General features: G+C 37.3%; 1 protein-coding gene and 1 long non-coding RNA gene across 3 annotated transcripts in view; both read left to right on the forward strand.

The window, feature by feature from the left end:
* The first annotated feature begins 477 nt into the window (after positions 1–477).
* On the forward strand, positions 478–3,622 carry LOC149109750 (uncharacterized). Of its 2 annotated transcripts, XR_016208560.1 has the most exons (6): positions 478–565; positions 742–850; positions 1,029–1,079; positions 1,754–1,839; positions 2,787–2,875; positions 3,550–3,622. It is a non-coding gene; the product is annotated as an uncharacterized LOC149109750 (long non-coding RNA). The 2 variants fall into 2 exon arrangements; XR_016208559.1 differs by lacking the exon at positions 1,029–1,079.
* A 683-nt stretch (positions 3,623–4,305) lies between these two features.
* LOC149109751 (uncharacterized) overlaps positions 4,306–11,669 on the forward strand; it is a gene marked incomplete at its 5' end in the record, with an annotated part of 77,441 nt that continues 70,077 nt past the window's right edge. Inside the window, 4 exons of the mRNA XM_089294668.1 lie at positions 4,306–4,426; positions 7,177–7,239; positions 7,886–8,158; positions 9,315–9,470. Coding sequence (XP_089150794.1) covers positions 4,306–4,426; positions 7,177–7,239; positions 7,886–8,158; positions 9,315–9,470 — 613 coding nt within the window. The remainder of the gene's footprint in view (positions 4,427–7,176; positions 7,240–7,885; positions 8,159–9,314; positions 9,471–11,669) is intronic.

Genomic DNA, 11,669 nt, shown 5'->3' on the forward strand with positions numbered 1-11,669 from the left:
CATCTTGTTTTTACCCTTGTCAGAGTAAGTAACATACAAGCCTGGCCTCGACTACCTTTTAGAATGTTTTCTCCCGTGTACTTTTGCTCGAATGATCAGCGCTTTGCCCGAAAACTTTCAAAACTGTAAGAAACTGGAGGGGCTGCAGTCCCGCCCCATCCTCCCCACCCCCTCTACCCCGGCCGCACGCCCGTGGTAAAGCGCTTTTGTTGATGGTCTTGTAGGCAATGATGAAAAAGTTGCTTATGCGAAAAATTACCTCACTCAATTCAAGACTAGAGCACAAAAGCCATACCCTATTTGAGACCAAACCGGCTACAAAACCATACCGGAGTACCCCATGGGGACGGGGGAGCCTCTCGGCTCAGCACTATTGATCCATGGAAACAGCCAAGGTTAGCGCGACAGATTGTTATACGGATCGTGGATTCCGGTTATAACGTTTCGCTTGAGTGCCTCTGATCTCGTGATCATTGCAGACTCTGATCTTTTCAGACAACAGCCATCTGCTAGGGGAGGATCGGGGAGCGGTTTTCCATTGTATTGCTGGACGTGATTATAGAAGGTTAGTATATTACTTTAGATGAAAACACTAAGCTAAAAGAGGCCACTGGTTATTAAAAGAACATTTTGCTACTGAGAATACTTCAGTTCGCGTGACTGTACGGAATCACTGTTTTGCCAATCACTCGACAGTAGGATTCTAATTCAAGTTACTAAGTAGGTGTTCGTTCTATATAGGAATATATCTCTTGTTCATGGCCACAGTGGTACATTTATGATGACTGCCGATCTATTGCATACGTCAAAGTGACTGATTCTGGTTCCAGGAGAAGCTTTAACATTTCAGGTAAGCAGAATGAGTGAAATTAAATTATCAAACGTAAGCACATTTTAGACATTTTAGGAACGAGCAAAATTTGGCGCGTTCATACAAGCAACAAAGATGAGAAAACCTTACTCATTTCTGAACTTGTGGTTAATTGTTTAATAGTTTTTAATTGAATGTCAATTAATTTGTTACCTAGGTATCTTTCATAACCAGCACTTCAGTTCCAAGTTTATAAAACTCGAGACACGTAAGTATTCACAGAACTGAAAGCGGAAAATCTAGCCTATTTCTACGTTTCGCAAGCATTGATCATGAACGACTCAGTTGCCCTAGACAAACTCATCAGCGTTTGTCAGGGAACAATTTCATCGCTAGGGGTAGAATCATTAGTTCAATTACCAGCAAACTTTAGCGACATCAGATCAACCTAAACTCGTGATTTCATTTGTATTTTTTCCGGTGAACGCATAAGTTTACTTTACAACAAAAGCTGAGGGCCACATAAACTTGAAGATACTTGATTGTTAGATTAATTACAGATTGAAGACACATATATGATCTGCTGTTGTGATTTATAATCGAGTTCTTTATCTTAATTTATGGTACATTACTTCCTTCAACCGGGGATTATTTACAATTAATCAGTAATCAGTATTTACTAGCGAGCAGTAAGTTTAGCATTTTACTTGATAGTAATCAGTATTGCTGTCTTTTTGCCTGGCTCAAGTTGTAAAGGTTTCTCTTGACGCAACTGCGATAAACCCAGCGCGAAAAAGCAAATCTTTCTTATGGGTTAACTTTAAAGTTTAAATTTTGGATCTCATTGCTGCTTTGTTAGCATCAATTCTTTCAATTTTGACTAAAAGCAAATGTAGTCAGTAAATGTTTCGTCGATTTGAGCCAACCTGTTTCTTTCTACAGATGTATAAACTCCTTGGTGACTGACACTGGCTCGTTTTCAAGTGAGTTTAAAAAACAACTGCATGACCATAGATCCTCTCTGCAAGGTAAGAAAATTGTGAAAAATATCTGATATGTGCATTCTAGTCTGTGTAATTAAAAGGTTATATTCAGCAGTGTTTCTCTGCATAATATATGTATTGGTCTAAAACAACAAAGTTAGAAAGCTTTTGCTTCCTTACTTTTCTCAATTTGTTGTAGACACCAATCTTTCGAACACTTCATTTGCCGCAGTGTATGTTTGTTATTACCAGCCAATAATATGATCCTGTTATTTGATTCTGTACTCTGTGACTTCATTTATATTCAAAAAAGTTCTAGCTGTTTCAGTGAACCATACAAGACTAAGCAAAAACAATAGCCTCACTGTAGCGCGGAAAGCTTCAACGCTGAAGGTATAAACAAGCAAGCAGTTATCACGCACATTTGAAAGAGTAACTTGTAAAATCAAATGCGATAGACAATGTTTGTAGCCAATTTCCGCAGACTCCATTACACAACGGATATATCTAGACGGAAAATATAATTAGCTAGCGTTTTTTATGTATTTACCGGTTATCAGCAATGATCAGAAAAAGCCGCTTTAATTAAACAGTCGATATTCACTGGTGGATTATATTCTTGTCATGCCTGGCATATTAATGCAGGTTAATATGATGTGAGGATTTGGATTTTTAGTCATTATTATGTAATTTTTTCTACCTAATGTTTTTACCGTGTATAAATAATGATTAAAGATTAAAGATTAAAGACTGAACGACTGATGTCCTTGGTGAAAGTTAAGAAGCTAGATTGAAATGTTAGCAGATACAATTTCCTTGTAAGGAATTATTCTCTTGTGCTTTAGAGCCATAAACCCAATGCGAAAAAGCACATCTTTCTTAATTTTGATCTCAATATTAATTTGCTACTTAATTTATTTGTTCGTAGCGACAGAAGTGTTTTATATGTTACCTAAGAGATTTAAGAGCCAACCTGTTGTTTCTATAAACAGTTGTTACTTCTTGGTGACTGACTTACACATTGTCATTTTCAAGACTGAGAATTCAAAACAACTGCACAACTACAGAACTTCTTTTTAAGGTAAGAAAATTATGGAAAGAAAATTTAATGTGTGAATTCTAGTCTGTGTGATTTAAATAGGTAAATATATTTAGCAGTGTTTGTCTGCATATATATGGGTCTAAAACAACAACGTTGGATTGTTTTACTCGCTTGCTTTTGACAATTTGTTGGAGAAAACAATTCGTCAAAAACTTGATTTGCTATGCTTGTCAACTGGCCAATAAAATAATCCTGTTTTGTGATTCTCTACTAGTGCGACTTAATTTATTTATGTTCAAAAGAGTTGTAGCTGTTTCAGTGAGCCATACAAGACTATTAAGCAACAACAATAGTTTCGCTGTAGTGCGCCGAAGGCGTCAACGCTAAAGATATCAACAGACAAGTAGTAATTATCACGCACATTTATAAGAATAACTTGAAAAATGTGATATTCACAACACTACGAAATAATACTGAACCAGAGCTTACTTAAGATGATTAATTAAGCCACAGAGAAAAATCGAATTGCCCAGGTGCAATGAATATATGTGCTTTAATAGACTGATGATAGTTGTAAGACAATTGATTCAGTGGATTTCATTTTCACATGACAATTTTCTTGTTGTAGAAATACTAAACCAAAGATGGCTATTTAAAGTATGCGTAAATTAGAGACAACCTGTTCATTTCTACAGTTGTATTAACTCCTTCAGGTGACTGACTGATACTGTGTCATTTAAAACGGATTTAAAAAAAAAACTCCACTACTTCAGAACTTCTCTTAAGGTAAGAAAATTGTGAAAACAAAAATTCTCATATCACATGTATTCATAAGTTTGTGTGATTATTACTGCAGGTTTTATTTAGAAGTGTTTGTCTGCATTATGTTAATTGGTCTAAAACAACAAAGGCGGAAAGCTTTTAACTTGCTTGCTTTTCTCAATTTGGATACCTTTTTTAAACAAAGTTGTGTTTTTGATGTATTACTCTTTGACTTTCGCTATATTCAACACAGTTCTAAACTATTTTTAATGAGACAATTACAAGACTAAGCAATGGCAATTACAAGCTTCACTGTTTAAGCCCAGAAAGCCTTAACGCTGACGATATAAACAGACCAGCAGTTATCAAGTGTATTTGAAAGACTGTAACTTGCAAAATGCGATAGAAAGAGTTTGTAACCAATCTCCCTATTTAGACTCCATTACACAACGATTGTATCCGGACGGACGTGAGAAGAAAAATTGCAGCTCAAGCTTTTTTATGTACATTTGTGGTGTATTATCGGTGATCAGTGATGACGCCAATTTCGCTACTCGATGACTATTACTAATAGTCCCCTAGTAGCCAATCAAAATGCAGGATTTGCATTAGTCCACTAGTTACTTTTATTGGTGACATTGGGACAGGTTAAGTTGATGTGAGGTCTTTGAAGTTGACACGAGAAGAAGGATGGTGCATAAATAACTTTCAGTTTGTTCAACGACTTCATTAGCACTTCTGACCAATCGTATGCCCGCGGAGCTGTAGACATGGATGAAATTTTTCCTCTCCAATCCTCAAAGGAAGCTGTACCCGGAACAAGTACATGTAAGTATCAATTTGCATTATTTTTAATTAATGTTTGTTCGTAATAGTTGTTTTAGATTTTATTGGGAATCTGAGTGGCCATCAAGAAGAGTCACAAGTAGTAATATGCACAAGGAGTTGGAAGGGAAAGAGGTATTTCAAGTAAGATTTCCACATGTCCCCAACAGAAAAAAATTATTCGATTATTTAAAGGGACAGTATCATGAGCTGCACATCAGTGTGAAATTGATTTTTCATATTGGCTAAAATATTTGCTTTTAGAGGGTATTTTTAATGTAAATTGTTTTATTTTGTAGCGAAGGGAAAGCAGATTTGTCAAAACTAAGTTTTTTCTAGGTCTGTTTGAGTTTTTAAAAAATAACTCATAATGACGTCCCGTGTTTCTGGCCTGTCGGATCGCGGCGTGATCAAGACAAGTTCCTAAATTCACCAGTGCTAACTGACTCATGTAAGTAATTTTTTTCTCCACTTATAATACATCTCCACAGATTTCTAAGTTAAATGCGCCATTTGAAAGCTAGCCATGAATGTTAATTTCTCAGTACGTAATGATTTAGCGGCCACGATGCATTAAACAGCTAAAAAATCATGCTGTATTTCACCCTACTTTCCGTTGAATTATAACACGATCCATTTATCTTTCAACTTCACAGGGCTAACCAACTCCTGTAAAGAATTTTTTCTCCATAACGTCTTCGAAAATTGCTAAGTTAATTTACCCCATTTGAAAGCTAAGTGAGTGCAGATTCCGCAGTATGTTAAGATTTAGAGGCCAATTGATACAATAAATAGCCAAAAACGCATACCGTCCTAAACCAAAATTACCATCAAATTGCAACACAATCCATGCATCTTTCAAACGTTCGTTTATAAATAATTTTTTCCGTGTTCAATATGTCAGTAGCAAGCTAAGTAAACTTCTTAAGAAAATTATGATTTGGTGGTAAAGATGCACTGAGTAACTCAACTGGGCAAGGTACATTTACTGCGTAGTCTCCACTTGTCGACACCATTGTGAATTTCGCACATGAGATTGAGAATTGATTGTCGTCGGACGTTTTCAAATTCTGGATTGAAAGCTCGCACATGCGCAACTTATTGTTACTGTCCCTTTTAATGTATCTTTTGTTTATTTCTTTGTTTACCGGTACTGTATTTTCTTATTGAGGTTTTCTAATTATCTTGAGAGTTAAGCAAGATATCCCGCCATGTTAATAGGCCCTAATGCAGCTGAGATCACGTGACCAAATTTTCCCTGAAAACAATCTATATTACGGAGTATAACTTAAAGATTTCCAGAAATGGAAAGAGGATATCGAAAATATCAAAATGGCCAAGTTTGAAAAATAGGTCATGTGATGGTTTAACTTCAATTTGAGGACCTATTATGTAAATCGGAAGATAGAAAATATCTGAACTAATGTGTTACAGTTAACATCGCTAGTTATTTGAAGGTTGAAACAATTTCTTGGTTTTTATTGTATTAATAGCTATGATGTATGTTGTTGCATGATGTGGATGTTGTTCAGCGTTTGGATTAATACTTTAGGGACCTAGGGTGTTATTGATATTAAAGCTACAGTAGGACTGATACTGGACAGGTTATAATTGAAGGTGAAAAAAGGAAATTCTTTATTTACACTGACAAATTTCTCTTGGCTAAAAAGCTACCTCGCAGGGAGCCCACTATTAAGGTTACTTCGCACTTTCAAGGGCACAAAAGAGCGTTTTTTCTTTTATTTGACAAAATTTAAGTCAGTCATTTTATCTAAAGTTTACAAAACAAAAATAATAAAAATCTCAAAAAGAGACCGAGTTATTTAGGAAAAACGTATTTTCAAATAAAGTTAATAAACCAGGAAGGTGTCATAATCGCTTAAATGGACGAAACCGCCAAGGGAATTTTCGCGGCAAACGCTTATCTTGGAGCTCGTGATTCATGTCATTTGGTATTGTTTATATCGCGTATTTGTTCTTTTGCCTTGAGCTAATTTGCCCGTTTTAGTGTCTTTCTCTTCAGTGCGACAGCGAGATAGAAAACGTGTTGCAATGCGATGCTTTTCGCGGGAAATCCTGATCCATTGTCATTGACACTAGGAGGTCCTGTTGTTCCATTGGTTTGCAGTTTAGAGATAATCTCCTGGAGTGGCTCGAGTTGTTTACGAACCTTTATGAGCTAAAATCTCGCATTTGGAATACATGCACTTTGAGCTAGGCTCGATTTCCGTCGCTTTCTTGAGTCCGGTCTACGTTCCTCCCCGAGAGTGAGTGAGTTCGGGGGAGGAGCGCGGGCTCTTTTTCCGAACAGCGGCTGGTAAGCGAGCCTACTTTGAGCGAATTTATAGGGTATGCAGATTTGATGGATTTTCATGAAATTTCGCTAGAACATTCCACGGATAATGACAGACAAAAGTGTGTCGGGAAATTTGAATATTTAACATATTTTTCCCGTGGCGTCCATTTACGCAACACGTCTCGCGTATTTTTAGCTACTCCAACTTTAGATGCAGACATCTAGACAACCAATCAGAAATCGAAAAAGCTCGACACAAAGTGTTGATTGATGCCTTGTGAACAAGACTGTGCAGCCAATTTGCTCGAGTGGCGGCATCCGATAACCGATAAATTCAATAGCAGAACCCTCGGTCGTTTCACACCTTACCGACTCCTGACACTTCCTAAAAAAAAAAATTACTTAAATTGTATTTTTATCGTAAACTACATCTATTAAGCTTTCTTCTGATTTATAGATTGTTGGGGTTTTATTGAAACTGGCGCACGTACGAATTTTTTCCCGAAGGACACCCGCGAAGGTGGGAAGTAACCTTAATATAACATAAGCATACATTAATTTATAAACAAGTAAACAAAAGAAGATACAAACTTGTTAAAATGTAAGTACATAATAAAATGATTTAATTTACAACAAAAATATAACATTGCAGTCAGTAATAGAAGTAAACTCAATAAATCTAAGAGAAAGTGAAATCAATTCTTGAAGTTTCTCCTTTGGCTCACTCATGGTTTTGTTTTGGTTGTTTCGCTTGTTTCAGTCATTTCGTTTTGGTAAATGTTTCGGTGGTTTTACCTGGGAGGTTGTGATTTGTTGTTTTCAACTTGGACTTAGAAGAGATGCATATTTCACAAGTCACTAGTTTTGATGGAAATGTACACATATATAAAAATAAACATTTATTTAACTTTTACCTAGTAGTGTTAAAGTTGTGATAGCTTTAATGGTACTGTTTGTTGTCATCATGACAACTATTTCTGACATCACAAAGATTTTGTTTTGTTCTTCAGCAAAATATATATAAGTTGAATCTGTAAACACGCTGGGGTGGCTATGATAAAAAAATATATTACTTAAGATAGGTCAAAGCCCTAATGTTGCTAGTATTGTGATCAACAACGTAACAACAGCTCAGTAATTAATTGAACAATTATTTGTCCTTGCAGTAAGAGATGGCACACCCACAGATGATGAATTAGAAGAACTGGCCAATGAAATTGTAGAATGGAAAAAGCTTGGGCGTCGCCTTGAGGTCAGTGAGCCGAAGCTTGCAGAAATATCTCAAGCTCATGACCAACTGTCTGAAAAGGTATACCACATGTTAAAGCACTGGAAACAAGGAAAAGGTTGTTCTGCAACCTACAAGACTTTGTGCGATGCATTGAAACACAAACTTGTGCAGCGCCAAGACTTGGCAGAGCGGTTTTGTTGCATTAATGGTAAGTATTTTCTATTAACTACTGTTACAGTAAGAGTCTAATCTTTACTTTGATGATGTACTCCAGATCAAGCAGGCTGGATGGGGTTATTGTCATGTTCTTAGGCAACCAAATTTACTCTTGCAGCACCTCTCTTCATCTAGGTGTTAATTGACAGGGTAATGCAAGGCACTGATAAACAATGTTTTTCTATGTCACTTGTCAACTTTCTCTTAAGGTAACTATTTTTAGTGACAACCTAATTTAAAGGAATTTATCAGTTGCATGAAAATTTAGTAGTTCAAGTCAAGAAGTCACTGACTTGCAGTGTAATATACCTAGTCTCACGGGCATGAGATTGTTAACTTGTGAGTGCCAGGATTTTTGAAGATAACTCAAATATTTCTCAAGATGTCCCAAGATTTCAAAGCCTTTCAAAGGTTTCCCTGTCTGAGTCACACTGATGTGTTTCACCAAAGATTACTCTGTTGCCAGCACAAAGTAATTCCTTTAAAGAGGAAATGGCTACTTTAAATGGGCAGTGCTATAAATAGTAATCAAAATGTATGTTTCAAAAATGCAGTCATTCACTTGTAGTCAATAATAATTACCCTATTAAACTTAGCCTTTCTCCCTTTTGTAAGATGGGTAATTTAGCCAAGGGGCTCTTCATGCATCCCCCCCTCCCTTGACTCCATCCTGGTCCCTCAATAGTTACCTAACCTAAATCGCATGTTAAGTTTTCATACTTGTCTACTTAGTGATTAATAATTCATTAAGTTTGAACAAGGAAATCATGACCAGATGGTGTTTGACTTAATTAAATTAGCATAGATTTTTGCGATTTTAGAATGGAACCCTGTCTCACAGCCACCCCGTTAATACGGCCGCCTCTTTATTGCATCCACTTTAAAGTGGCCTGAACAGAAGCTCTGAGTCAGTCAGTTTCTTATTTAAAGAACCCCTCATACAGGGTTTTATGGCCTGTTGTTGACTGGAATAATGGGGCTCGATGTTTCCCTTGACTTTGTTTCAGGGAACATCAAGATTCTCGGTAAAACGAAACTATCCATTACTGTTGGGACCAGTAAGTGTATAATATCCACTGGAACCCATTTGGACCATTAGGCCCCTTTGATGATTCATTTCATTTAAGTCATTTTGTAAATCTTTATAGAACCTTTCGCCATTCAGCAGCCCGCTGGTGCAGTACCCGCAGGAAGAGTGACAGGAGAAGTCTCTGGTGCCACTGCAAGTACACATGACAGTGGAGATTCCACTGGAGCGAGAAGTACTTTGAAACGGAAACATTCGAATCCAGATCCTGAACGAGGTATGTAATATATACTAGTTATGCAGCGTTTTTGAATGGTATACCATCAGGAGCCATAATCGGGGACGGAGACCGTAAGCGCGCGCCATTTCAAGTATTGCGGCTGTCCCCATGATATGGGACAATAATTCTATTTTTAGAACAAATTGCGCCATCACCTGCGGCACACGCGCGTACATGCTGCGAGGATTTTTGCGGATGTCGCGCGGGGGAAATGGCGTCCGAAATTCCCGAAATTTTTCATGTTTTTGGCCCACAACTCAACGCGTTTACGTCTGTTGGAATTTTGCTTAAGTATTTTCGTCGTAAGCTGCTCCAGTTTGAGTGAAGTAAGACAGTGTCGAATTTAGGTATGTTCCGCTCTAAGCTTATATATATCGCTGACCAAATTGTGTTCCGACGGATGCTTCTTTTACATGAGCTGTACATTACTCCACTTTAAATTTCACATATGTTGAAGATTAACAGCTTTTCCATTACACAGCAAAAAACTAGCTAGATATATTTAGATATAGCAGAGCTTCAGGACTTCATAGTTTCCTAGCTCCTCTTGCCACACGCTTGCAAGGAATTTGTCAGTCTATCGCGACCGAAAAGTAAAACAAAATAATTGCTAGTTTGAGTTTCGCTTGAATTGTAAGCAGCGCTTGATGTTTCATCAAGGCTTAATAACTTTACGTCCGTAGATACTGCTCAGTTTTATTCGTGCAAAAATCCAGTAAATTCTCTGTTGTCGATAAATGAGAGCGCCCGCCGATGCGTGTTTTGTGCAGCCAGTAAACATGACAAATTGCACCGAAGTTCCATCGCACTTTCGTGTGAGAGCGTACATCGAACTCAAACAATAGCTCTATAGTTTTTAAATGTGTTTAAGATTGATAAATGTTTGAGAACATATTTAGCTTAGCTGAAAATATGTGAATAAAGCAGAAATAATCACCAAAGTTACGATTACGCTTTCTTTAATCAACTTGGAATAATGATTTCGATTTTGTTGATCGAGTTATCAAAACTCCTTGTCTATTTTCATTTTTGCAGTGTAAAACTTCACTATGCTTATGTTGAAGAAACACACATGATGTTAGTAGCCTTTTTTGCGTTCGTGAAATTTGTTGCAGCATCTCAGCACAAAAGATAACTAAAGAAATCTTTGTCAAGATTTGTTGACAATTGAAAACACCGACTCGGACTTGAAAGTGCACGAGCTGCACTATGCAAATGAGCTAATTGTACGCGTCAGACTTTCCTTTCACTGAACTTTTGCAAACTCACCAAACAAGCAGAAAGAATAAGAAACCATCAAAACAGGTTTTGGTTATGATTAACCATTGTCTGAGAAACTCACAAATTAACTCGATACCAGAGTAGAGAGTTTTCTTGCTATATTCTTAAGTCAGAACAAACGTAAAAACATACGCGTAAGCTTACAACTAGCGTGAGCAGATCTTATTATTCATTGCCAGCGCGAGATTAAAGTCTTGTTTTCTACCCTGAAAAACCCACCTTTTCCGTTAGTTCTGAGCATAAAACTACATATAAGTGCCTTGGTTCGTATTCCCTGCCTTATTCCCTGCCATCGCTGTGAAAAATACGCAAGAGAATCTCTCAACTCTCACCATTTGATCACGCAACGTGACAACATCCACGCGAGAGCCCCGGACATGTGCGTGAATCCGCGCGGATATATGACGTCAGGATGGCGCAATTTGTTCTAAAAATAGAAAAATTGTCCCATATCATAGGTGCGCGCGGATCCCAAGACTTACGGTCTCCGTCCCCGATTATGGCTCCTGATACCATGGAATATCCCACGAGTCATTTGTATTTTCTTGGTATACACACGAGTCTTATAATTAAGCCGAGTGTGTAATATACCAAGAAAATATAAGTTACATTGGTGGGACGTTCCATGGTATACCAGGATAAAGCATTGCATAACTATTTTTAATTATACCGTGCCATAGAATATACAGTGGCAAACAGTGGCCAACAAATCAATGCGAAATAAGCACAACGCATGGTGGGAAGGTAAAATGTGTTAACCTTCAAATATACCGCAGCTTTCCTGTATCCTGTCTGGCGGTATTTTCTATGGCATGGTATAAATAGATTTAGCCAAACCTTATGTGTAAAAGCAGAGCTCCATTATAACTTGATAGTAATCAGTTACTCAAAACAATAATGGCTCTGTTAATTCCA

Source organism: Orbicella faveolata, unplaced genomic scaffold, assembly GCF_042242905.1.
Source record: "Orbicella faveolata isolate gen_17 unplaced genomic scaffold, um_ofav_v1 contig_25, whole genome shotgun sequence".
In the NCBI taxonomy this organism is placed as follows: Eukaryota; Metazoa; Cnidaria; class Anthozoa; order Scleractinia; family Merulinidae; genus Orbicella; species Orbicella faveolata.